Here is a 27,697-nt window from a genome sequence, read left to right as displayed (position 1 = left end):
CATCCATAGTTTCGGATGCTCGCCGCGAGCGATGTTACGACATTATGTTATGACGAAATGCTCCGGTCAGTCTCCACCTTTATGTAAGTAATTACAGTTGTAAAATGACCTCCATTCCTCTGAGTTTGGCAGTATGCCATGTTGTTCAATGATCATGTATCTATAGAGAAACACAATATAAGAATTTCATTGCTTTAGTATTGTATTCTAAAATACTGATTGAAGAATAATAAAAAAAGATAATATAAGTCACTGATAAATATTTTCAAATAAAACACCTTATTTTTACGATAAATTTAATTTAAATAAACACTTGTCAGCTGGTAGTTAAGTAGACGATCTTTGAGTAACAACTGTGTAAAATAATAGCTCGTAACTAAAATATATAAAATCCTTTGTTCAGTGTAATCCCCATCTGGACAATTTAATATAAGGATGCTGGACCCCATTGGCAGTCCATATGGGAGGAGCACGGTGGGAAAAACTACAAACTGGTTACTCTGCCATACCAGGAGTTCCCAGGGTTTAATCTTACGAAGGAACTGTGGACTTTTAACAGGATTTGCACCAAATAAAGACTGCAACTTCCTGCTCCACAGATCATCTCCAGGATGCAACTGTGCGGCTGAGAATCAGACTGTCAGACACATAGTGAAGGAGTGCCCCACCAGAAGATGCCCTCCTAGTCTTGAAAGAGATTCACGAAGCTACACCAAGAGCGGTCAAGTGAATGGAAAGTCTAGACCTGCGCCTGTAACGCGGCCCAATGAAAACTTTGTATTTTTTGACATACGTCATAAGTAGAGTAAGTATTCAGTCTGGATCGTATCATCGTCAGCAGATAAAAGAGACAATGTTGTAGAACTGTGTTAAATGATGTCAGGAAGATCACACAAATGGTGAGCTCATATATTAATCCCCTTCATCATTAGTTTGGTGAAACAGAATCAGACCGTTAATTATGTTGATTTTTACATTTTTCCTTTAAATATTCAATGGTATAGTTGGCCAATAAATTGGCTTGCATTGATCCTTATAACAATCAAAGTTGAGCTGTAGATTAGTTTCGAGACCACTGATAATTGCGAAAGAATTTCCATACAATAGTTTCTTTTCTTCCAACCTATCAGATTCCATAGATTTACTAGGAGGCGGGACTTTTTCTTCTTGATCTTCTAGGTCTCTGGCCCTCTGCCTATCTAGTTTATGCTGTTCACTCACTTTCAAAAATGATAAGAATTCTTCGCTGATATCTTGTTCCTCATCGTCAACAGAACTATCTTCACATTCGTTTGAATTTGATATATGTTGAGTATTGTGTAGGTCTTTAGAATTATTTTGTAAGTATATGTTATCAATGACACTGTGCAGAACTTTATTTTCATAACTTAAGGCTTCAGCTTTCGATTTCCAATAGGCAATTTCATGTTTGTATTGCCAGTTTTGAATAGATGTACAATATTGAGACCAGCCGTTTTCCGGTGGATAGAAGGGCGTCCATTTCGAAATGGGATCATCGGTTTCAGTATTATGAGATGTAATGTCTTGATCGGTCGAATTGGAAAATGTATGTCTGTTTTTCCTCTTTTGTCGTAAGAATCGTTTTCGACGTTGCTTTAATTTTCTTTCAAACTTAGGTTTAGTCATTTTCGGATTCATTTTATAAAAACCATGCACTAAAAAATATTCCGTGTAAACTTCTCTGTCTCGCCAAAATAAAAATAAGGTGGTCGATTACAACCGAAGACTAACTAATTTGTATAATTGCAGTCGGAGTTGTTTGAATGACAGTTGAAAACAAGTCAAAATAAAGCATAGAACAAAGGTTATTTGGCATACAATATAAATGTTAGAGTGCGTTCAAATATTCATACGTTGGACGATCACTCTTGGACAAGGATCGGCTGATCGCGATCTAACCGGGTCGCATATGACTAGTGAATTTGAAAAAAGTTCAATAACTAACTTTATGTATTCATTCATTTCTTAATAAACAAAACAGTTTTTACATCAAAGAAAACATCCACATAAGTATATGTAAAAACTAACTAGCTAACCATCACGTCGCTTCTCCGCAGGGATAGGCAGAGAGTATAGAACGCCACACCACTCAGTCTTTGCAAATGTTTTTGGCCTCTTCCAAATTTTTGCACCTCATCATACATACTCGCTGATTATTCCAACTCATGATCTGATCACAATTAAGTATATAAAATAATTGCCAAGTTTAAGGTCTGCCTCTGCTTTATTTTCAACCAAATTTGACTCTTTTATTTGTTTTACTGTTTTTCCTTCACTTGTCTTTTCCACATGTTCAAATTTTCTCAACATACCTTTCTCAATAATGCTTATCTCAGCCATGAATTATTTTCTTATTTCACCATTCGAACATCTATCATATATTATTTAGCCACAGATTCGTCTCAGAGATCGCATTTCGACTGAATACCGTTCACCACCATACTTCCTTTCCCAACTTTATTATTCACTTTCATTCGTTAGAATTGGTATTAGAACTTTGTTGTGTTTTGCAAGTTTAGCAAGGATAGGGAATAAATAACATATAAAAAATAATTATAAGTGGAAATGACTGAGAATGAAATAAGGAGTATTTTCTTCTTGAAGTCATCCTCATCGATGTGCAGGAAGTCAATATGCATGGAAATATGGTTGAGCAGGGATATTGTGTGAACCGTTTAGATCATGGGTGGCTAACATTTTCAATAGCCGGGGCAAATTTTAGAAATGAGATTTCCTACCGGGCCGTAAAACAAAATTTATGTTATTATTCAAAGCAAACAAGATAAGAACATATATATATAAATATATATATATATATATATATATATATATATATATATATATATATATATATATATATATATATATATATATATATATATATATATATATATATATATATATATATATATATATTATATATATATATATATATATATATATATATATTATATATAAATTTATATATGTATATATATATATATATATATATATATATATATATATATATATATATATATATATATATATATATATATATATATAATATATATATATTTATATATAAATATATATATATGTATATATATATATATATATATATATATATATATATATATATATATATATATATATATATATATATATATATATATATATATATATATATATATATATATATATATATATATATATATAAATATATATATATATATATATATATATATATATATGTATATATATATGTATATATATATGTATATATATATATATATATATATATATATATATATATATATATATATATATATATATATATATATATATATATATATATATATATATATATATATATATATATATACATAAGAAGCAGAGGACAACCGAGGAAAACTTGGCACAATCAGGTATGTCAAATACTTGACAGCGGCCGGGTCAGGAGTCGTAATAATCGACGGGTATGTATGAGGAGATGCATGAATGTAGAAGAGGCAAAGAATGTTTGCAAAGATAGAGTGGTGTGGCGTTCGATTCTCTCTGCCTACCCCTGCGGGGAAGCGGCGTGATGGTTAGTTAGTTAGTTAGTTAGTTATATATATACATATATATATATATTTATATATTATTATTATTATTACTATGTTATACTTTTTGAAGATAGAAACCGAATCAATGCATATATAGTTCATAGTCCATCTGTCTTAAAAACATTTCAGTTCTTCTTCTTCTTTAGTCCAACGTTTTAACTTGACGCCATTATAGGTCTTGAAATTGCCATACGTATTATTAGCACATTGCTTACGATTCATATAATATTTAAATACAATCTTTTCCAAACAATAAAAATCTTTCTGAAAAAATAAATAAAATTGATGATAAAAAAAAACTTTATTTTGATATCACAAATAAAATTAAACTTGGAATCCAAAATGAATGATTTGTAATGTAGAGTCTAAAATAAATTTCGTATAAGAATCATGTTAGAAGTAATGAAGAAGAATGTGAGCTGGTGCTCCTGTTCTAGGATATCGATTTTCAATAAAGAATTATGAAATAATTATGAATTATACATTTTTAATTGTAATAAACATATATATCGTCAAATTCATTTAGTTACTAAAAGGTAAAAAGCCATAAACATCGAGTTATGCAAGATTAGGTATATTGTAGAATGATTTCGTGTATAGTCTTTGGTATTGACTTATGCGTACATGAAAAATCATCTTTGTATTTTCTATGGTTTATAGTCTGTCAGTGTCAAGATGAATGTCAGTTGTCGGGATTTGCAGCGGGAATATTTGTCCAAAAGCAGAAACGTAGCGGATATTTGGCCCTTACTTATCATATATCAATAATAATAAAAAAAATATTCCTCTCTTTCTTTGCCCCGTACGTTTGTTTACGGCAACACAATATTTAATATTTTTATTGCTCTACTTGGTTGTTGTTTTGTTTACTACTTAAAAGTGTATTTATTTTGTGTGGTCTGATTTCAGGTCATTTTATTACTATGGATTTCGATAGAATATGTCGATGTTGCCTGAATACAAAGAGGGAAATTAGAAACGTCAATTCAATAATCGAAATTGATGGAAAAAAAGAAACTTTAGCTGAAATCTTCATGATTTGTTTGAATATCAAGGTTTGTTAATTAATCAAATATAAATATATTTGTGGTTAATATGCTCTCAGTATCATAAACAAAAAAAATAATTTCAAGAACAGTGAGATCTGATTGATCCAGATGTTTGTAAAAACAAAGTCGGGTTGGGGTCCCGTGGTTAGTGTCGCGGACTCTTAAGTCAGAGTTTCCCGGTTCGAACCCACTGTACCACAATTTGATACTTATCTCTAATAATGAGCCGCTTAGGCTCACAGAAATAGTATGAAATTGAAATATTTGTGTAAAATAATAAAAACACAACTATTTTTCTTCAAAATTATAAAAAAATGTGTTCTTTTGAATCGAACCCAGGTTTGATTGATAAGAAAACATTTTTTCTTATTTATACCAACATTATTTTGAGTTTGTTCAAATATTTGCATGGAAATTTTTCAAACCCTTATCCGCACCCCAATGGTGCATAGGGCACATATAAATGCAGTATATTATCTTGATCGTTAACAGATGAAGGAAAGGTGATCAGCCCTCCGCTTCAGGTACCAGTCCAGGGTAATATTGAAAAAATGTTAGAGAGAAAAAATCACTTATATTTATTTGACCCCCCCTGGGAATCGAACCCGGGACCTCCAGAACGGTAGCCAAGCGTGCTGACCATTACACTACGGAGGCGGACACGCAAATACTGGATTTAATCCCTGTCCGATGGTTATCAAAATTAACTGGATTAACTCAACAGACGAAAAGAATAGTAAATGTTTTACTGAATTAAGTGATCAATTAAACCACGTGACACACAGTAAGCCCTGTAAATGCCCAGAATTTTTATCTTAAAAAAATTCATGTTCGATCATCCTTAAGTTATCGCTTCTAGATTTGACCCCCGCTCTCCGGCAACTTAATTCCTGTTTTAAACACAACTTTTTTAGGGTTACCTGAAAACAGCATTAATTTGTAATATTTGTATATATCATAAGAATACAAAAAATATGTACTGAAATTTGGAAATTGTGGAATTGTGTAATTGGCTTTCTTTTTTTATGAATGTAACTATTTTTTATCATATACTTTTACTAAATGTAAAACTGTACAATTCTTAAATAAATAATAAATAAAATGATATAAAATAAAAATAAAAAAATCATCTCAATCATACTAAAAACATTTTTTTCAGATGTCTGCAAGAGACGGCTTACCACAAAACATATGCATGTTTTGTATAACAACACTTCAGATGTCATATTCCTTTAAAAAGATTACAAATAATTCCGAAACTGTTTTTTTACAATACCTAGAAAATAAGGCGACTGATGTTGCCGATGAAAATGTGTCCCCTTGTCCTTTAAGTGACGAAGAAGACACAAAAATATATTCTCCACAAAACGATTATGATCATTTGTCTTCCGAAGAAATGGACACTGAACAAAAATTTGTTACAAACGCACAAATGTATGTTCCTCCAGTAAAAGAAAAAAGTTGCGATCGATCCAGTGAATCTGGCGACCGGGATATATATTATTTTTGTACAGTTTGCAGTTGCAAATTTTCAGAGCAATTGGAACTGTACGACCACTGTTGTTCCGAACATCCACAAAGTAAAAGAACAGGAAAACCTTGTGACTATTGCAATGAAAGATTTGACGATGTTAAATTCCTTTTGGTGCATAAAAAGAAGCATTTAACGCCCTACGTTTGTCCGCAATGCTGGAAAGGCTTCATGGAGGAAAGCAGGCTTAATGCTCACATGAATTACTGCAAAACAAATATCAAAGTACCTGAAAAGATTTTAAACCCGAAGAAAAACCAAAAGATGGTGATGTGTCACATCTGCGGAAAATCATTCCCCGATGGGTATATCAAAATTCACATACTTATTCATGGCGAGGGTAAACTCCAATGCAAGTACTGCGGAAAAACTTTCAAGCAGCCTTGCAATCTTAATTCGCATATAATTTGGAATCACAAAAAGGAAAAAACTAAAAAATGTGAATTTTGCGAAAGAGTGTTTATGACATCTAGTGCAAGAAGCGCGCATGTAAGAAAAGTGCACAACGGTGAAAGAAAACATGTTTGCAATCTGTGCGAAAAAAGATTCTTTTGTTCTTCGGGACTGAGGAAACATATGTTATGTCATAATGGTGTTAAAAACTTTATTTGTGATCATTGCGATAATGCTTATCAAAGTAAGCATGGATTAAATGTCCATCTCAAATCACATCACATTCAATAAATTTATTTGAAATAAAAGCATATAAACTAAATACATTTTTTTCTTACCTAATGTATAATATGAAGATTTTTTTAAAACTTACCATTGTGCCGCTTCACCGCAAAGGTAGGCGGAGAGAATAGAACGCCACACCAATCTGTCTTTGCAAACAAATTTCGTCTCCTTAATATTTATGCATCTCCTCATACCGACCTGCCAATTATTCCGACTCCTGACTTGAGCACTTTCAAGTATTTGAAATACTTGATTATGCCATTTTATCTTTGGTTTTTCTCTGCTTCTATTTCCAACTACATTTGCCTCATACATTTGTTTTACTGCTTTTTATTCACTCATTTGATTTACACACCCAAACTATCTCAACATACCTTTCTTAATTTTATTGATAATGCTCATTTCAGTCTTGCATTCTTTCCTTATATCACCATTCAAACATCTATCATATGAAGTTTTACCTCACATTTGCATATGTGGAATACGTTTTCTCCCTAATATGTATAAATGTGATCGTACATTAAAAACTCCCTTATATACAATATATCATGGGTATACTGGTAAAAAACATTAACTCTAAAATCCCCGTTTGAATAATCCCTGTTCTTTAAAGCTTTTAGCCAGCATAAAATACCCACTATTAAACTTAAAGTTTAATTTACTTGTAAAACCACATAAATATGACATTTCAAACTACTCAAGAGTATCATGGGTAGAATTGGTGAATGTTACACGTGTGTAAAGGAATCACTTTAACCAGCCTACGATGGTCTTATGCCCTGTAAATGCCCAGACTTCCATATTCTTCTTCATCTTTATTGAGACCTCAAAAAATAATACTTTTAGTACGAGTATTTTGCCAGTTTATAGAACATTGAACACTTTATACTTAATATGCATCGTTAAGTTAAAATTTCATATTTTCTAGTTAACGTTTTTTGCCAGTATACCCACGATATAGTAACGCATTGTGAATGCAATAGAGTAAAAATTCCATTTGTGAATTAATTTTTAAATCAAATACAGATGTCTTGAGTCTACTATGTTGTATATTTTTAAAAACACTTATTTTTACTTATAACCCTTATCCGCACCCAATGGTGCATAGGGCACTGCATCGAATTGACGCAGTTTTATCTTGATCATTACTTACATGGAGGCAAGGTGATCACTCTTGCGCTTCAGGAACCAATCCAGGCTTATATTAAATAAATATTACAGTGTAAAATCACTAATATTTATTTTCACCCACCTCTGGGAATCGAACCCGGGACCTCCAGCACGGTAGCTAAACACGCTGACCATTACACCACGGAGGCGGACAAAAAACACATAAAAATTAATATTGTGACAACTTAAGTACCTAGAATTGTATAGCTACATAAGCCGTATAGCGACCATCAGTCCATTTGATCTTCACATTCGTTAGAAAATGCCATAACTAGGCGAAACAATTGTCACAATATTATTTTTTATGTGTTTTAAAAATCTGTGTTTGATTTGAAAATTAATTCATAAATTAAAATGGAGTTCTGCAAATTAAACGCCAAATCAAAAAATTAACTTCCATATTCATATTTTTTACTGTTTGTTTTTTTCGAGGGCCTATCTCAGGTTCAATTAGTAGACAAAAATATCAAAATCTTCTAGTACACAACCATGATACACCATTTACTCACAACGAAGGTTTGATAGTCCCAAGAATTAACAATAAATATAGGATTGAACACTGCAATATCGTTCTTAACATTTTTAATTTATTTCCGATGGAGGTTAGAGGTCAAAATAAAATATGGAACAAAAGCAAAATAAAAGAATGGGTATATGATCAAGAGTTAATTCTATTTATTGTTTCGGCGTTAACTTTGTGGTAAGACATGTTACAATGATTAAAGAAAACACTTCGTTTTTTACCACTTGAGTTTTATTATAGACTACATGTTTCAGAAGTTAAACTTCCATCATTCAGATCTGTATAATAACTCAATGATTAAAGAAAACACTTCATTTTTTACCACTTGAGTTTTATTATAGACTACATGTTTCTGAAGTTAAACTTCCATCATTCAGGTCTGTATAATAACCGAGTTATTAGGTTAAAATGGATAAAAACAATAAAAAATTATGTAAAAAGAACTCCACCGACAAGACACACAAGGTGGGTGGGTCTCTGCAAAAAATATTTTAAATATGTTTTTAATTTATGTGAATAAAAAAAAATAAAAAATGTTAAACTTCACTACTTTATATTGTAATTCTTGATTTTCATTTACTAAAATAGTTGGGTAGTATGTTTTCTAGGGATGGAAAGATTGATAAAGACATAGAAAGGAGAGTGAATGCTGGGAACAGAGTGAATGGTGCACTAAAATCAGTTTTAGCAAATAAAAATCTATCAGCGGAAGCTAAACTGGCAGTACACAATGGAGTTCTGGTTCCAACCCTTATGTATGGAAGCGAAGCATGGAGTTGGCAAAAGAAGGATGAAAGCAGACTGAATGCAGTCGAAATGCGATCCCTCAGACGAATATGTGGCAAAACGATGTTTGATAGATGTTCGAATGATGAAATAAGGAAAGAATGTAAGGCTGAGGTGAGCATTATCGATAAAATTAAGAAAGGTGTGTTGAGATGGTTTGGACATGTGGAGCGTATGAGTGAAGAAAGAACGGTTAAACAAATTTATGGGGCGAATGTAGTTGGAAAAAGAAGCAGAGGACGACCGAGGAAAACTTGGCACAATCAGGTATGTCAAATACTTGAAAGCGGCCGGGTCAGGAGTCGTAATAATCGTCGGGTATGTATGAGGAGATGCATGAATGTAGAAGAGGCAAAGAATGTTTGCAAAGACAGAGTGGTGTGGCGTTCGATTCTCTCTGCCTACCCCTGCGGGGAAGCGGCGTGATGGTTAGTTAGTTAAAATAGTTGGTTATCTGATGGAAGGTTATCTATAGAGGTTTTCAGTTATAAGCAGGTAAAAAAAACAACATGTAATATTTATAAAACTAAGTGTATTAAAATTTTATTTGTATAAAAATTACAAATATAACACTCATATCTTTAAATTTCATCATACATATTCGGTACATAATGTTTCAGATTTTTTAACGCAAACTAGTATAAAATATACAAACTACTAAAAATGTTAAACGATTTATACGATTTTACATATAACTGGTATGTAAATTAATGCAAATTCATATTAGAAAACAATCGTAAGTGTTGTAAAATATGGTTCATTAATATGCAACTAGTTGTTCAAGTTTATTCTATTTTAAATAAAATATGTTTTTTATGTGAGCAAAATCTGTACAATACTTAACTAAACAAAAAACTCGCCTTATAAATAAATTATGTAAAATCAATGAAAATATTGACAATTTACATTTTTTTATTAAGGTACCTACCTTTGCAATTACTTTGATGCTTTTAAAATAAAAAAAGGAGTAGAAATTGGAAAAACACAAAATAAAATTTAGATTGTTGATTTGAATTATGTTCCTACTCTCTGAATAGTTTAAATGAAGTTTGAAAATTTAAAATTAGTTTTTGAGATGTACAATCGACCCTGCTCTAGGCAGTGTTTCATTATCGATGATGACATTTGGAGTGCCTCAGCGGACTCAATGTATGAAAAGTAATCACTGAGAAGTCTGCTAAGAGGTGAATATTAAAAATACATCCGAATTTTGCCATCTGCAAAGCTTGGATTCTCTTTCAAGCTCAATAACACATTTTTTTGACTGGAAGGAACAAGGTGAACCACGTATCTTTTACAATTTCTCTCCTTATACACCATGAAAAAAAATTTTTTTTGGACCAATAAGAGTGAATAAATGTAACAAGACCACGATTATTGATTAAATAGTAAATAAAGACACTTGTTTATTACCACTTGAGTATTATATTTATATTTTACTGACTTATTTCGGAAGCTACAGATACTTCCATTTACAAAATATAAACTTTAAAATAATATTTTAAATATTATTTTTTGACATCTCATCAAAGATGAAGAAGAATATGGAAGTCTGGGTATTTACGGGGCTTACGACCGTCATAGGCTGGTTTAAGTGATCACTTTACACACGTGTAACATTCACCAATTCTACCCATTATTGACAACCACACTACTCAAATTCTTGGAAGTTCTATATATATGAACCAATTTAGAAACCTTGTTCATGAATCACTAAAACTTCACTAGAGACATCTATTGGTGAGATCTCACCAATAGATGTCTCTAGTGAAGTTTTAGTGATTCATGAACAAGGTTTCTAAATTGGTTCATATATATAGAACTTCCAAGAATTTGAGTAGTGTGGTTGTCAATAATGGGTAGAATTGGTGAATGTTACATGTGTGTAAAGTGATCACTTAAACCAGCCTATGACGGTCGTAAGCCCCGTAAATACCCAGACTTCCATATTCTTCTTCATCTTTGATGAGATGTCAAAAAATAATATGAAAATAACTCCTGTAATTGGAGATAATCCAGATTTTGTGAACAAGTATTTGGACACACTCAAAATGTTGTAATATTTTAAAGTTTATATTTAAACCTGTATCTTTACCTTCCGAAACTAGTCATTAAAAAACAAATATAATACATATTTTATGTATTGTTTCGGCATTAACTTTGTGGTAAGACATGTTACAATGATTAAAGAAAACACTTGTTTTATACCACTTGAGTTTTATTAAAGACTACATGTTTCGAAAGTTAAACTTCCATCATTCAGGTCTGTATAATAATCAGTTATTATACAGACCTGAATGATGGAAGTTTAACTTCTGAAACATGTAGTCTTTAATAAAACTCAAGTGGTATAAAACAAGTGTTTTCTTTAATCATTGAAATATAATACATACAAAAGTGGTAATAAACTAGTCTTTATTTAAAATTTAATCATGTCTTACTACAAACTGAATGCCGAAATAATAAATAAAATAACGATTATTGATAATAAAGAACAAAACTGATCATTATTAATAGTCGTGGTTTTGATCACGGTGATTGTGGTCCTGTATCTAGTGTCGCGGACTCCGAGTCAGGGTTTCTGGGTTCGACCCCACTCTACCATAATTCAAAAAATATTTTGAATAATGAGTCGCATTTTATATGATTATGCTCATGAAAATACTATAAAATTAAAGTATATGTAATATATTATATAATAATAACACAAATACTATACATTTTAAACAAAATAAAAACTAAAATAAAAACTTTACAAATCCAAAAAATAAATGAATAGTATTTGTCCAAAAAAATTCATTCATAAGCTTTTTAAAGGTTGGGAACAATAGTAGAGGAAAAAAAACTATATGATTGATGAATAAAACTTATCCAAATCTTACGTACGGAAATCTATTTTAAGATCAGGCGCAAACTTATGCAATTATCCGATATATATTTTTAAAAATGATTTAAAATAGGACATGTTTTTATTACATATGTAGGTACAGAAAATTGTCTGTGATTCTAAAAGACCGATTAATAAGATTAATTAAAGGATGCCCATACATTGTATGTGTACAATTTGTATGTATTTAATTCAGACAGATAATTAAAAATACCATACTCAGTATTTTTTTCAAATAGGCCTTTTGCAATATAAGCATTCCCAAAGCTGCCAATTTATAACTAATTTTTATTGTTTATTAACATTAAAATTGACATGTTAACCAAACGAGAAGTATTTGAAATATAAAGCATTACTATTATACAATCAATTATAAAAATAATAATCATTTTTTAAAACTATTTATTAAAATACATATTCGATGTGCATGCAAGTTGTTACTGTGTGTTTATATATTATTAAAAACAAGGATTTTTTTTAGAAAAAAAAAAACTTTGTTTTTATTTCCGACATTGTCATGGATTTTTCTAAAGCAATCTCGAATGCACATATATATTATGAATGTGTACGAAAGTTGTAAATAAGTCATTAAGAAGAAAGATAAGATGTTCTCACTCAGAAATTATGATTTAGTATATTCAGAATATATACGTAAAAAAAATATGTACATTACGTTGTAAAAAACTAAAACGACAAAAAAAAAACGCCACAGAATCTCCCAATTTATACATAATATATTTGTCTGTGTTTCTTTTATATACATATAATATTACTTCGGTTATCACATTACAACATTCATCTTTTAATAAAACATTGAATGTGTTTATTTTATTGTGACTTAATAAATAATATTGTTTATAAACTAAAAAACTTTATTTTTACTAGGCAAGTCACAGGCTACAAATAATTCATATCAATTGATTTTTGGTACGCGACTTCCTCTTTGTCCGCTTGTAATGAGATACCATTAGTAAACAGTTCTTCTCCTTCTTGTTTTTTAGAGTTAGCGTTGACATTATTTCCTGTTTTGCCCGATACCTGGATGTCTTCATCTTCACTGTCTGAATTGGCCATTTTCAATGGTTCTATGCCCAAAATAATCTTTATAGGGTCGGTGAGCTGCGATGATGCGATTACTTGGTGATAAATTCCCTCTGCTTTGCTCAGAACGTATTTCAGTTCTATTTGCATCGAGAGATCATTGACATGCTGGAAATTTCAAACCACCATTAAGATCCGTCTTTATGACAAATAATAATATTCATAACACTCTCCTTATTATTCATCGTTCACTTTGTGTAATACCACTTAAAAACACAACTTCATGACTACCAGTTTCATGGAGTAGTGTTTTTAAGTGGTATTATATAAAGTAAATGATGAATGATGAAGAGAGTATTATATTACCATTTTACAAAGTAAACAATGCTTTTAAAATAGAAAAAAATCATTTTATTTATTATTAATACAGCACACTCGATTTTTTAGGATGGATGGTGAAAAAAATCCCATATATGTAATCGATTTCCCAGTTGATACAAAAAAAATGTATGCAAAGAGAGATTTAAAACTGCTCTATATGCACTTATGTATACCTAGTTGCTTAGTAAGATGCACATGTTGATAACATGACATGACGAGAGACCACTAACCTAAAAAAGGATATGTTGGAATTGAAAATGTCTTTTTTTAAAGTACGCTACCGAAAAGTATTGTTTGGATTAGGGTGGGTAAGATCCGATCATTTAGAAGATCCGCATCAGTGAGTCTGTACTCTAATACCAAAACAGTGGATCTTTCAAATAAATAATCACACCGATAAAGCTGAAATTTTTTTATCGCAATTAAAATGATGACTAAGAAATAAAATAAAAGTTTATTCAAGGTATTTCACAAATATTTTTAGCCATAAACATGATGTGTAAGCGAGATACTATTATTCTATCACTGCGGATAACAAATCGCTCAGTCCTTTCAACGTCATATATCAAAAGATGCCAATTTTCAGTTGTGCATGTTTTCGGAATGCCCAGAAAACGTACTATATCCCAGAAAGAGTGGCATATTTTTAACTTAATATTTACCCGCTACAGGGCAGAAAGAGGCATTTTGAAGAAAAGGTTTTGTTTAATTATTTTTAAAATAAACTTAATATTTTTCAAATGGAGAAAAAACATTCAGGTTTTACCTAAAAAGATCTGTTGCACAGTAAAAAGTTCATTTAGTGGCTTGGTATTTATTTTTAAAACATTTTATTATATTTTTAAACTTTAAAAACGATCTCCTGAAAAATCAAGTTTTTCGATATATGACGTTGTTGAAAGGAGTGAGCGAAATGTGTTCAGCCTTATGTTTGCCAACACATGTTTTGACATTATAAGTACTATTGTGAAATATTTTTGTTTTTATATATTTTTTTCAATAACTCAATGTCCCAGATAATCCGCTTCCCAGTTGACCCGACCCCGGAAAATCAGAAGCGTACTGTATTACATTATCAAGGTTGAGATGCTGTCTCCTCATTTACCAAGGAGAGCCTAAGTAAGGCATTCAGTGTGAATATTGATAGAGATAGTTACCTTCAAGATCTCCGTAAATCCGTACCCGCGACCCATCAAGATGTCCTGTTCAGTGTCAAGGATGGCGATCGATATGAGAAGGTGGAAATTGGCACAAGGTAGTCCGGTCCAGAAAACTTCCCAAAGTCTGGAATATAATTTATCAAGAAATCAAATACGTACACTGATTTATGGTTTTAGTGAACTTTCAGTTATAGTAAGCAAATTATTGTGCATTATAAAATCATCTTTTAAAAAGAGTAAATGATTACAAAAATGTGAAATAATTACATATCAGAAAAAATTACTGACTACTCCATGATTTTCATTGGTGCCGAATTTGATATGAAAAATGTTAAGCATTTTAACTATTGCTTGATTCACAGATGACTACTATTGTTCCTTCGATTGTATATTCCCACACATTCATCTAAAAAAATCGAATTTATTTGCTAAATCATTTCCACAATCTCCTTTTTCCTAATTAAATCAGTGAAGCATCCTTGAGTTGGTATTTTATAAAAATGACACTGTATAAATTATCCAAATTTTTTGTCATCAATGTTTCAAACTGTTAGGGGCCACAAAGCAAAAAAAAATTAAACTATTTATTCCAAAAATGATATCTAAATTGTCATCATTTTAACTCTTACCACTCTGTAGGCCAGACATTCTGGCCCGTATGATTCTAGTAGGCAGCTCCGTGGGCCACAATGTCTGGCCCGGCGCAGGTGTATCATTAATCACTGATTTCTCTATCACCCAAGTATATTCTACCAAAAAATATTTCAGATAAATACAGTTAATCTTAATTAACATGGTCATACGAATTGCCAGACAGAGTGTCCCAAAATTAGGGAACCAAAATATTTATTTTAATGGTAGAAAAATGTCGAATTTTTTGTTACTAGAGTAGCTGATCAGTTATGAGAAAAAATGGTCAGAGTGGAAAGGGTTACAATTCGAAAGACACCCATGATTCTAGCGTTAGAAATGGATATTTCTAATGCTAGAATCATGGGTGTCTTTTTCGAATATGAAAATGTTGACAATTTAGATACCATTCTTGAATAAAGAGTTTAATTTATTTTTTGCGTTGTAGCCCTTTGGGATTTAATCAGCGATATGTCACTAGGCCCACAAGAGCAAAGGCATGTTAAGCGAAATTTCTAACTAATCTATGATTTAAAAATTAGCTAAAAGACTGCCGGAATAATATAGGTACGGGAGTGTTCTGTATACCTCATGATATCCGAAAGTGTAAACTCTCTCTTGAAGAGGACCAGCAACCACCTGAAGCAGAAGTACATATTCCCGGAATCGTGCTGGGTGAGGTAATTTGCTAAATCCGGGTTAGTGAAGGTGAGTAGCTGGTAAAGGCTCTGCAGCTGGTACTTCATGCCGGCTTGGTCAATTTCAAAATTATGTTGCTGCAAATCCAATAAAAAAAACATATGTACATTCAGAAATACCACTGTAGAAAAATATCCACTTATAATTGAAGTGTTATTCTATAGTAACACACTATGGACGGGAAAGGTATTTCTACCCGTTCGGAAGAGTGATGCTTAAGGACGGAAAGAGTATTTTTACCTTCTGCGCCGGCCTCAATTTAATGTCAGAAATGTAGAAATAACATATTTAATATTTTTATATGAATACATATTATGTACCAATCTTTTTGTTAAGGTCTTAACTATATGTACACAATTATCAAATACTGTCACCAGCAATCCGCAGGCATAAAAATACCCGTTCTTAGTGGCATAAAATTAACCTTTCCGGGAGTACAAATATTGATGTCTGACTTTTTCTGGGGAGTGGGTTCTTTTTACATGAAAAATATTTTTTCCATTAAATCGATGTATTATGAAGATAGTAGTTATGTTAAAATAATTCAAGAAAAAAAAACAACACCTCTTTGAAATATTTTACAATTATGACTAAATTACACACAAATATACACAGATGTCATTGCTATACAAGTCACATCATAATAACTGACAGACGGACTTCGACGTTCATTAACGTCGATACTCCTTTAAGGAAAATTCACACCGGCGTTCATTTACTTCCACATTCCCGGAAAGATTAACCCATACAAATGCAACAAGCTGTATCCCATATGTTCAGGTACATCTATGGTAAAATATCAGAAAATACAGTGTCATTTCGCTCACTCCTTTCAAGAATGTCATAAATCAAAAATTGTCAATTTTCAGTTGTGCATGTCCTCGGAATGCCCAGAAAATGTACTATATCCCAGCAAAAGAGGCATATTTTTCACTTAATATTTACCCACTACAGGGCAGAAAGTGTTGTTTTTGCATTTTGAAGAAAAGGTATCGTTTAATTATTTTTTTAGATAAACTAAATATTTTTCAAATGGAGAAAAAACCTTCAGGTTTTACGTAATAAGATCTGTTGCACAGTAAAAAGTTCGATACGTGGATTGATATTTATTTTTGATATATTGTATTATATTTTAAAACTTTAAAAACGTTCTCCTGAAAAATAAAGTTTTTTGATTTATGACATTCTTGAAAGGAGTGAGCGATATGTTCAGGTACATCTATGGTAAAATATCAGAAAGTACAGTGTCATTTGTCCAACAGGAATGATACACACGCAGTTCATTTTAATGGTCAAGAATAATGGTTACAATTACAAAATAAATTACTTACAACTTTATCCATAAATCCCACAAAACACCAAAAGGCATCCACTTCGTTGTCCATTAAATACAAAATAGGTGAGAGCAAGTCGCTCATGCCTTGTACATATCCTAAATCAAAGTTGTACATTACGTAGGTCATTAGTATATCAAACAGAGTAGTGAGGTTGGGATTATTTTCTCCGGCGAAATACGGATTGGTCCTGTCTGTGCGATTCACATCCTTTTCGACGAGACTTTTCCTTTCATGGAAATCGGTGAATCTGGATTCTTGTGCGGGAGTTAATGACTTCCATTGTTGCTTCATTGTATAGTACTCTTGAACTTTTTGTTTTTGGAGGATAATGCGTTCGACGTGAGTCATATTCCACGGGTAATAGTTCAATAAGTATTTCCACACTTCGTGCCGTAGCGTTGGAAGGACTCCCTGGAAAAACAAAAACACAGATCCATTATTCCTTCACAAATCTTTGTCCATAAATTGAAAACATAATTCTCTCGTAGTTCCTCAGTACTTCAGTGGTTATATTCATAGAAAAGCATTGCAAATAGCAAAAAAAAATAGGGGCCTTACACTAGTCTAAAAATAACATGACTCTCCTACTCATTTTACTAGCAAAGGTCAAATCTTTGTGAAAGAGTAAATTTTGGAAAGTGTAGACATCTCTTGGGATAATTTTGACATACTAGGGCATTTCATACAGAGACATTTCTCGTGATAATATAAGAATTTTGTTACTATTAAAATTGTGATGTATCAGGGATCACCATATTAACCGACCGCTTTATAATATGAACGACAACGCAAAATATATAAATAAATATACAAACTGCATTTGTACTTGGCATTTTTTGTCATAACATCTAAAATCATCCAATTTATATTGATAAATATTTTTGAATCTCACCCCTCTGAATATAACATGTTTAACGGCTTCTACTTCATGAATTCTTCCCTCAGGATCTTGTAGAGATTCCCATTGGCTCTCATTTAAAGGTGATCCCCTGTAAAATGAATTCATATTTAGTGCATCCCGATTTTCCATACTCTACATATATCAGTACAAAATATGTTAAATGTTTTATTAGTAATATACACTAATTTAAATTAAAGCATTAACCCTTTCTGGTCCCCCAAAACTAAAAAAAAAATGTAGGTAGAAGGTTATATTCCAACTGGAAAAAATATTTTGTCCTCTGCTCCACATACTGTTGTAATAGATACGAGTGACAAAAATGTAAGCTTCGAATTAAATAAATGATACTAATGATGAAATAAATGACGAATAACATCCGACATGGGACCTAAGAGGAAAAAAATCGATGTCGAATGAGATTCAATATTGGACCAGTAAGGGTTAATTGGTACATATGTTTATAGAGGGCATAACTGCTTATAGAGAACTAAACAAACTTGTTCTATTGTATCTTCTGACCCTAATTTACATCAAATGGTACAAAGGGCACTGCATCGGTCGATGCACTTTCGACATTACCATTAACTCTCTTCTACTGAAAGCAAAGTGATCAGATTTGCACTGCAGATATCATTTAGGGGTACTTCTAAATAAATATCAGTAATACATATATATTTTGACCCATCGGGGAATTGAACCCGGAACCTCGTAGGCGGTAGCTACAGAGGGAGACAAATTAAAGGTACGGCTTGTAAAAGTATACAAAATTGACATACATCACCTGAATAAGTAATATGTAATTTTTGCAATAGTTAATCATACCTAGGGATTAATGAATTAATCGTCTCACAATGCTATGTCAATAGATTTTTCTTTTCCCCGAAAATGAATAAAAGTACCTTCATTCTCGATTACCTATTGAACACTTGGCCTACCCTTAAGTATTGTTTTCTCCCATAATTATTATTCTCTTTCTTCTTCACACCCTTATCCGCACCCCAATGGTGCATAGGGCACTGCATCATATAAATGCAGTATTATCTTGATCATTAACACACGAAGGAAAGGTGATCAGCCCTCCGCTTCAGATACCAGTCCAGGGTAATATTGAATAAATATTACAGTGAAAAACGTCACTCATATTTATTTGACTCCCCCCCACATTATTATTACATGATTATTACAGCACATGATAAGACTAACTATTACTTATACCAAGGATTGTATAGCTATATAAGGGTGACGCCCCATTACTGTGATGCGCTGTGTTGCGTTGTCGCAGAGTCCACCGCATAGGGTTGACGCGGTGTTAATTTGATTATTAATCATGTGATTGCAAGGTGATCAGAATCTGAAGCTCAAAAGCTCCAGATTATCGGATTTAGGAATGGAATTAAGAAGGCGTAAAGTTATAGGGTCGACGCTGCGACGACGCAACACATACTAATGGGGCCTCACTCTAAGGACCCTCGATTTAATCTTCGCAAAATTTTCTTTTTATTTTTATATGTTTTTAATAATAGTGTTTTAGCCAAGTTGACATGTTCAATTGCGGAAAATCTGTGTTGAAAAGTCGAATAGTGAGCATATTGTTCTCTCAGGATCTATAAAAACTATGCTTCTCTGCATTGTATGTATGTCCTTACTAGAATCAACATCACACAAACACACACACACACACACACAGACACTCATTCATTTGCTAGATCTACACTAAATATTTTGTACTAATCTTTATGTTTCTGTGGTTAACTGTAATTGGCTTGTTTAATATATATCTTTTAATCTTTTGTTTTACATGTGTTGCTGTTAACCCAAATAAAAATAAAAAATAAAATTAGTAGACTAAAAATCAGTGTTTGATTTTAATATTTAATATATAAATACCTAGGGATGTTTGGACGTGGTGGGAGAACAGCAACTTTATTCACAACTTCATATTCATCAGTATTATTGGAGTTGTTTTGTACGCTGTCATCACTATTATTTGATGCGTTATTTGGTAAAGATGGCGCTATTTCAGCTACATATTCAGGGACGGGATACACTGGGAAATAAATGAAAATTATTAAAAAAAACTACAGTAAATCTATATAATTTCATTAATGTTTTTCGCAGATATTTTGTAGCAGATTTTATAAATTTTGTAAAATAAAACTACTTTGTTTTTAAACACTTTTTAGTGGTATTTTTCTCTAACAGGTTTCGACAAGAATGTTGTCATCATCAGGGTTAAATATGTACATGTTTAACCCTGATAATGAAAAGGTTCTTGTCAAAACTGGTTGGAGAAAAGTACCAATAAATAGTTACAACATTTTGAGTGTGTCCAAATACTTCTTCACAAAATCTCCAAAATTATCTCCAAAAAATATTTAGAACTTAAGTACGGCTGTCCAAACTTAAAACTCAGTAAGTAACTTTTTTTTGTTGTACGTTTTTTTTTTTTTTTTTGGACTTAGTAGAAGTCCAAAAGTGCAAAAAAAACGTCAAAAAAAAAAAAGTCCCTTACTGTGTTTTGAGTTTGGACAGCCGAGTAGCGTGGTTATCAATAATGGGTAGAATTGGTGAATGTTACACGTGTGTAAGGTGATCACTTAAACCAGCCTATGACGGTCGTCAGCCCTGTAAATGCCCAGACTTCCATATTCTTCTTCATCTTTGATGAGATGTCAAAAAATAATACCAATAAATAGTAGTTAAAAACAAAGTAGTTTTATTTTATAAAGTGAATCTGTATAAGATGAAAGTTGAGAAAACATAATTATTGGGCAATATATCCAAAATTAAACAAGGTTTATTTGGTTGAATTCTACATTTATTTATGTATATGTTAATACGTGACGCGTTTTGTCTTCTTAGGACATAGAGTGTTTGATAATGTCCTATGAAGACGAAACGTATTACGTATTAACAATACATAAATAAATGTAGAATTCAACCAAATAAACCTTGTTTAATTTTGGATACATTACCCAACAATTCAATATGGAATTCTACCAACTGTCTGCAGTTACAATAAAAAAAAGATAATTTTCTTCCAACTAACCTATGTCGGAGAGTTTTGCGAATGCCTCGAGCGCTGTTTCGTACGGTCTCTGCTTCAGATTATTTACAATGTTGCCGACAGAATTCCAAGCCACGTAAGCGCTGTGGTCTTGAAACAAGTCCAATTCGTTGAATGACTTGTTGATAACTTGCATTTCGGCATTCGGTTCGACTACCAGATAGGTATTTTTATCGTAACGATGTTTCACCGTCTTGCAGTGGGATTTCAAATGTTGGGCAAACGTGTCCGCGTTCGCATAAGGGAAGAAAAACGTGCAAGACTCGTTTCCGACCTTTTTAGTCAAAGTGATTTGGTGGTTTTTACTCGTGAGTCTGAAACTTTGTATGTCGTCTAAGCAGAATTTTATTATGCGTGAGTTGATCTGCGGATCATTGATTAACCCTCCACTTAGAGTTCGCGATCTGCGACCTGGAACAATTTAAAAACATTAAGATTGTCTTTCCAAATTTAAAAAATAATGTGTGTTTAACCGGATCCACGCGGCTCGCATAACCGTTTGTGTTTTTACAAGACATGCCCCATACGCGGCTGACATAAGCGTTTGTGTTTTCACTTTGCTCCAAGTTTCGAACCTCAGTTCAACTTGGAGGGATTTTTTCATGGTGTGGAACTTTGGATAAAATAACACGTCAATCCTTGGCCTTATGACATCTGTTGAAATATCTGACTAATAATTTGTAACATCACAAGGATAAATAAAACAACAGATCCCTGATTTTTCTTGCGGTCGGTAATTAGTCCGCGCCATAATCATGCCCTATATCTGTCTCACTCTCGACGCTACGCATCGCCAGTGGGTAAGAGTGACACACGATGCGTGTTTTGATTTATTTATGTTACGATCTAATTTGTTTATATTACGATATATTTCAAGAATAATGTGACACACGTGTATTTTAGAGTACCAAAAAGGCACAATGAATCCCATTGAACGTTTTTGTTTAGGAAAATAAATCGTTTCATAACTAAATACATGATAAAAGTAATAATTTAAAAAACGGCGAAATACAGCCGCGCACGAGCGTCTCTTAGGAACAAAGTTAACGCGTTTAAAAGGTTAACAGTAAAAACTTCAGAAATGAAGACTCTGAGGTCCATAACCGGAAACACGTTAACCGCATCCACGCAGCTCGCATAACCGTATGTGTTTTAACAAAACATGCCCCGTACGCGGCTGACATAAGCGTTTGTGTTTTTACATTGCTCCAAGTTTCGAACCTCAGTTCAACTAAGAGGGATTTTTTCATGGTGTGGAACTTTGGATAAAATAATAGTCAATCTTTGGCCTTATGACATCTGTTGAAATATCTGACTAATAATTTGTAACATCACAAGGATAAATAAAAGAACTGATCCCCGATTTTTCTTGCAGTCAGTAATTGGTCCGCGCCATAATCATGCCCTATATCTGTCTCACTCTCGACGCTACGCATCGCCAGTGGGTAAGAGTGACACACGATGCGTTCTTTGATTTATTTATGTTACGATCTTATTTGTTTATATTACGATATATTTCAAGAATAATGTGACACAAGTGTATTATAGAGTACCAAAAAGGCACAATGAATCCCATTGAACGTTTTTGTTTAGGAAAATGAATCCTTTCTTATCTAAATACATGATAAAAGTAATCATTTAAAAAACGGCGCGTCTCTTAGGAACAAAGTTAACGCAGTTAAAAGGATAACACACTAAGGAAAGGTTTTTTTTACGCCTGCGGACCGCTGGCGACGGGAACTGATAATTATGTCTTCTTCTTCTTATTCTTCTTCTTATTGTAAGCCTTGCGGCCTGTTTTTTAAGAGGGATTAGCCTCCTGCGATGTCGATTCCCAATATCGACCCATCTCTTTGGAGGTCTGCCTGGGAGTCGTCTACCATGGGGTTGGCCGTACAGTACGATGTGGGGGAGTCTGGATGGTTCCATTCTCCTCACATGCGCATACCATTGTCGCCTTCGTTGCCTTCCCCACCTAACGACATCTTCGATCTCGCATATTTCCCTGATCCTGGCATTTCTTATTCTATCTCGAAGACTGTAATAATTATGTACTTATAGTTAAGATTTTAACAAAGAGATTGGTACATAATATTCATATAAAAACATTAAATATGTAATTCCTTCATTTCTGAATTTGAAATGAGGCGAGGCGCAGAATATAAAAATATCCTTCACATACTTAAGAATCAATCGGCTAAACGGATAGAAATACCTTTCCGTTCTTAGTGCACGTACGCAATACGCGTTAGCGCGGAAAAAACGCTTGTATGTGTAGGTAGGTTAAACGGAATTTTAAAACATTTATTAAAAAAAAAGTACATTGGCGGGCTTATTGCTAAAAAGTAATATCTTCCATTGTGTTTTATAGATTCAAAGATGCAATATGACCAAGGTGGAGATGTGGTTCCTTTCCATTTAGTGATCGACATACTACTATGTTTGTATTAGTTTTATATTAAACAAATAAGGTCCCAGAACTCACTTCATGTCAAGCTTTTTACTAAAAAAAATATATTCCAATGTCATTTAAATATTCATTACAATACCATATTTAATAATCTTGATGAATTATATAAATAAAAATTGCAATTATGTAAACGCAAACATTGTTTCGTCTTATTGATTTTTAAAAATGAAATTATCCGTGAGAAAAGGTATCGGAACGCCGTTCCAACGCTTACATAGAAAAAAAAACCCTGCTTATGGGTGAATTATTACCAATGGAGTCGACTACAGCCCAATCAGCGTCTTGGGCATCTGCCTCTATCATGATGAGATCATTAGGCCGCCATTCCACCAAAATTTTGTATTCCGGATACTGCACAATGGAAAGGCATCCGCTGGCGTTCACATCAGTCATATGGTTCTCTGAGGCTATCTTCAGTAGGACGCCTTCTTGGAGGAACAGCTCCTGGAAAAAAAAATAACAAAAAAAAACAATAATTAAATTTATTCAATAATAATTCATATGTACATTGCAAACTAACATTTAAAGCTTATACATTAAAAACATAAATAAAAAAGTAATCAAGAAGACTCTTATTAAAGATGTAGAAGAATCCGGAATACCGCTGTACCGGAGGGTTTGATTACTTTATTATAAATGAGCTAAATGAATGAGGCGACAATTTCACATTACTCGTTTACTATGTCTCTCAGTCTTGACACTATATCCGAGTTTCAGTTTATATATAAAAAATTAATATGTAAATATATTAAATTACAACACAAACATTTTATTCTAAATGAAATTTTTGTTCATTTCTCAATTTTTTTGTTGTTGTTTAAATTGAGAGAACTGACTACATTTCGACGTGCCCTACGTAAGAGTTGTAGCTACATTTTTGTCAATTTTGAGATATTTGGTGTATGGTGTCAACTGACTTATCTATAATATAAACAAACAAACAAAATATATATAAAATAAATCACGCCTAGTTTTCAGGCATATAAGACACTATCGACATCAAATTTTTGAAATGAACTGAACTCCTAAAACGGTAAATACTTAATTTTGACAAGGCATAAAGTATTAAAATGATTTAATACATTATTTTATTGTATTTTTGAATGTATAATACAAGTTTAGAATTTCAGATAAAACCGTTAATTAATAATAAAAAAACACGCTGAAAAAATCTTTTAAGCTCTCTCCTTTATAGTAACAGATTTGCAGATAGAGTAATTTACGTAGGGGCCGCCGATATACACTCCTATATAATTGATCATGCTAGTATACATTGCATTTTTTTGTAGCTAGTATTTTTTATTTCTTGAAAATACTATCAGTATTAGATAAACAGATAACAATGAAAAGTAATACAGTAGAGTGGTAAAGTTGAAATCAACCGATTCTTAGTAATCTTAATCATTTTATTCGGCAGTCACTTTGTAGTGATATCTTACCATTTTTAAATTTCACATTAACTTGGTAAAAGCCACTATCACAATCATGGCGTTTGATAATGATGTTGAATTGTATTGAACCATGTATCACAATATATAATTATTATAATAATTAGTTAACGATTTAATACATTGTTGTCGGGCGGTTTTTTTATCAACCCCGACCCTAATTAGTAACTAATTAGGGTTGTATACTAATCACAACCTAATCAAAAGTAACCGCAAACCCAATTCCAATCCGTAAAATGTTCTCTCGCGCTCTACCAAAAGTAAGCAAATAGAACGCTTATAAGCGTCTCCCATTCTCTACCAACAGTATGTAAAAGACGCTTTTAAGTGTTTCCCACAAACAATTAATTAAATTATAGGCATTAATTCAATTTTAGTATTATTCATACATATTTTACATTTTATTAAATATTGTCACTTAACTTTTAATTAAATGTGTGATATCAACTTAAATAATTTCCATACACAGTATTGAAAATAGTAAATCGTTAAATGATAGCGAGCAAATAATAATTTCCATGGTGTAGAGAGTGGAACTATGCTTAATTCGTTAAATTTAAAGAAGAACAATAAAAACACTAGCCCTTAATATTTGTCTAAAATGAGTAGAACAAGATAAAATAGTTAATAAGGTATCAAACTAAAATATGGTTAATTACCCTTACAGAAGGCACAGTACAGTAGCGAAATAATAGAAATCGCTCACTCTTTTCAAGAACGTCATAAATCAAAAAGTTGTGCATGTTTTCGGAATGGCCAGAAAATGTACTTTATCCCAGCAAAAGAGGGATATTTTTAACTTAATATTTACCCGCTACAGGGCAGAAAGTGTTGTTTTTGCATTTTGAAGAAAAGGTATTGTATAATTATTTTTTTAAATATGCTTAATATTTTTCAAATGGATAAAAAACCTTCAGGTTTTACCTAAAAAGATCTGTTGCACAGTAAAAAGTTCAATAAGTGGCTTGATATTTTTTAATAATACAGTGTTATATTTTTAAACTTTAAAAACATTATCCTGAAAAATCAAGTTTTTTGATTTATGACGTTCTTGAAAGGAGTGAGTGAAAAGTCCGTTCATCCTCATTCCCTTTACATTCATAACTCTAGAGGTTATTCAAATTGAAATATATCCGTACATCCTTATTCCTTAACTTTCAAAGTCTAGAGGTTATTAAAATTTAAAACAAAAAGGTTATTGTTTGGATGCAATAGAAAATCATTCAAACTTATAATGATATAGTAATATAGCATTAAGCAAGACGTTATCGCGTAAAACAAATAAAAATCTTTGGTTCTGATTTTGGAAATGCGATGAGTTCAGATTGTGTAATCGGAGGTTGGGTAAGCATGGTGATAGGCATTTTGTTTATAAACTAGAATACACATTACGAAACAATAAACACTTATGAACAACACAGTATAATGGGTCAAACAAACATTATTTCATAAACTTGAATGAGTAAATATGAAATTGATACGTTACCCTTCCTCCATCACGCGGTTCATCCATTGTAAATTATTTGTTTATAAATTATAAAAGAATCCAAGATATTTCCGGAATAAAAACATAGTACTCAATACAAATTCATTTGAATGTTACACTTTGTACGCGCTATAAGAAACAAATTATAACACGCGAAAAACACTATTGCGGAGAAAGAAACTTCAATTTTACAAAATCAAAATACGGTACGATCAAAATTGGGAAGTAAACAGAAACACGACATTCATTGACAGTAATGACATTCTATTTTGGTGCGTCATAAGAGTCATGTAGTAATGCCATCTATTGGCAAGATATAGATTTTCATATTATTATGACGGTCGGTAATATAAAAATCTGTAGAGTCCAATTTAAATACTACTTGAATAATTGCAAACGAAAGAAAATTTTAATGAATAGCTTTGGCTATTGTCATACAGATGGCAGGAATTACCTTTTTTCTGTAATTAAAATGTATTTTATTTTTATTTTGTAGAGTTATGTCGTAGAGTTGAATATTTAAAAAAATACATATTTCAAATAAGCATTAGCGATAAAATTAAGAAAGGTGTGTTGAGATGGTTTGGACGTGTGGAACGAATGAGTGAGGAAAGAACGGCAAAACAAATTTATGAGGCGAATGTAGTTGGAAAAAGGAGCAGAGGAAGACCGAGAAAAACTTGTCACGATCAGGTACACCAAATACTTGAAAGCGGTCAGGTTAGGAGTCGAAGAGTCGTTTGCAAAGACCGAGTGGTGTGAAGTTCTATTCTCTCTGCCAACCCCTGCGGGGAAGCGGCGTGATGGTTAGTTAGTTAGTTTAAAATGTAGAAATCTTATTGGGG

At 32.1% G+C, this 27,697-nt stretch overlaps 3 protein-coding genes across 3 annotated transcripts; 1 reads left to right on the top strand and 2 right to left on the bottom strand.

Annotated features, from left to right (window-relative positions):
* Positions 1-282: 282 nt before the first annotated feature.
* LOC148312486 (uncharacterized) lies at positions 283-1,799 on the bottom strand. Its single transcript, XM_088277153.1, has one exon. It carries the CDS (start codon positions 1,657-1,659, stop codon positions 985-987), a length of 675 nt encoding a protein of 224 aa, XP_088133279.1. The 5' UTR covers positions 1,660-1,799; the 3' UTR covers positions 283-984.
* A 2,460-nt stretch (positions 1,800-4,259) lies between these two features.
* LOC148312485 (uncharacterized) lies at positions 4,260-6,903 on the top strand. The gene is made up of 3 exons (XM_088277152.1): positions 4,260-4,410; positions 4,518-4,663; positions 5,817-6,903. The coding sequence occupies exons 2-3, from the start codon at positions 4,532-4,534 to the stop codon at positions 6,870-6,872; spliced, it is 1,188 nt and encodes a 395-aa protein (XP_088133278.1). The 5' UTR covers positions 4,260-4,410; positions 4,518-4,531; the 3' UTR covers positions 6,873-6,903.
* A 6,043-nt stretch (positions 6,904-12,946) lies between these two features.
* Positions 12,947-27,123, bottom strand: Tbc1d15-17 (TBC1 domain family member 15/17). The gene is made up of 9 exons (XM_088277151.1): positions 26,853-27,123; positions 24,170-24,362; positions 21,431-21,859; positions 20,269-20,428; positions 18,373-18,469; positions 17,475-17,891; positions 16,033-16,220; positions 14,812-14,938; positions 12,947-13,441 (listed from the first exon to the last, which is right to left on the bottom strand). Exons 1-9 carry the CDS (start codon positions 26,877-26,879, stop codon positions 13,130-13,132), a joined length of 1,950 nt encoding a protein of 649 aa, XP_088133277.1. The 5' UTR covers positions 26,880-27,123; the 3' UTR covers positions 12,947-13,129.
* Between the last annotated feature and the right edge of the window lie 574 nt (positions 27,124-27,697).

Source organism: Brachycentrus maculatus, unplaced genomic scaffold, assembly GCF_059751285.1.
Source record: "Brachycentrus maculatus isolate JH-2025_06_01 unplaced genomic scaffold, ASM5975128v1 h1tg000039l, whole genome shotgun sequence".
NCBI lineage: Eukaryota > Metazoa > Arthropoda > Insecta > Trichoptera > Brachycentridae > Brachycentrus > Brachycentrus maculatus.
The sequence above is the reverse complement of the archived record's forward strand: the minus strand, read 5'-3'. Positions and strand labels throughout refer to the sequence as shown.

Bases quoted from the DNA above. Each gene is read 5' to 3' on its own strand.
- LOC148312486 (XM_088277153.1), bottom strand. From the start codon at position 1,659: ATGAATCCGAAAATGACTAAACCTAAGTTTGAAAGAAAATTAAAGCAA.
- LOC148312485 (XM_088277152.1), top strand. From the start codon at position 4,532: ATGGATTTCGATAGAATATGTCGATGTTGCCTGAATACAAAGAGGGAA. The intron at 4,664-5,816 runs GTTTGTTAATTA...CATTTTTTTCAG, and splicing joins TGATTTGTTTGAATATCAAG to ATGTCTGCAAGAGACGGCTT.
- Tbc1d15-17 (XM_088277151.1), bottom strand. From the start codon at position 26,879: ATGGATGAACCGCGTGATGGAGGAAGG. The intron at 24,363-26,852 runs GTAACGTATCAA...TTTTTTTTCCAG, and splicing joins AACCGCGTGATGGAGGAAGG to GAGCTGTTCCTCCAAGAAGG. The intron at 14,939-16,032 runs GTATACAGAACA...ATTATATTCCAG, and splicing joins ACACTTTCGGATATCATGAG to ACTTTGGGAAGTTTTCTGGA.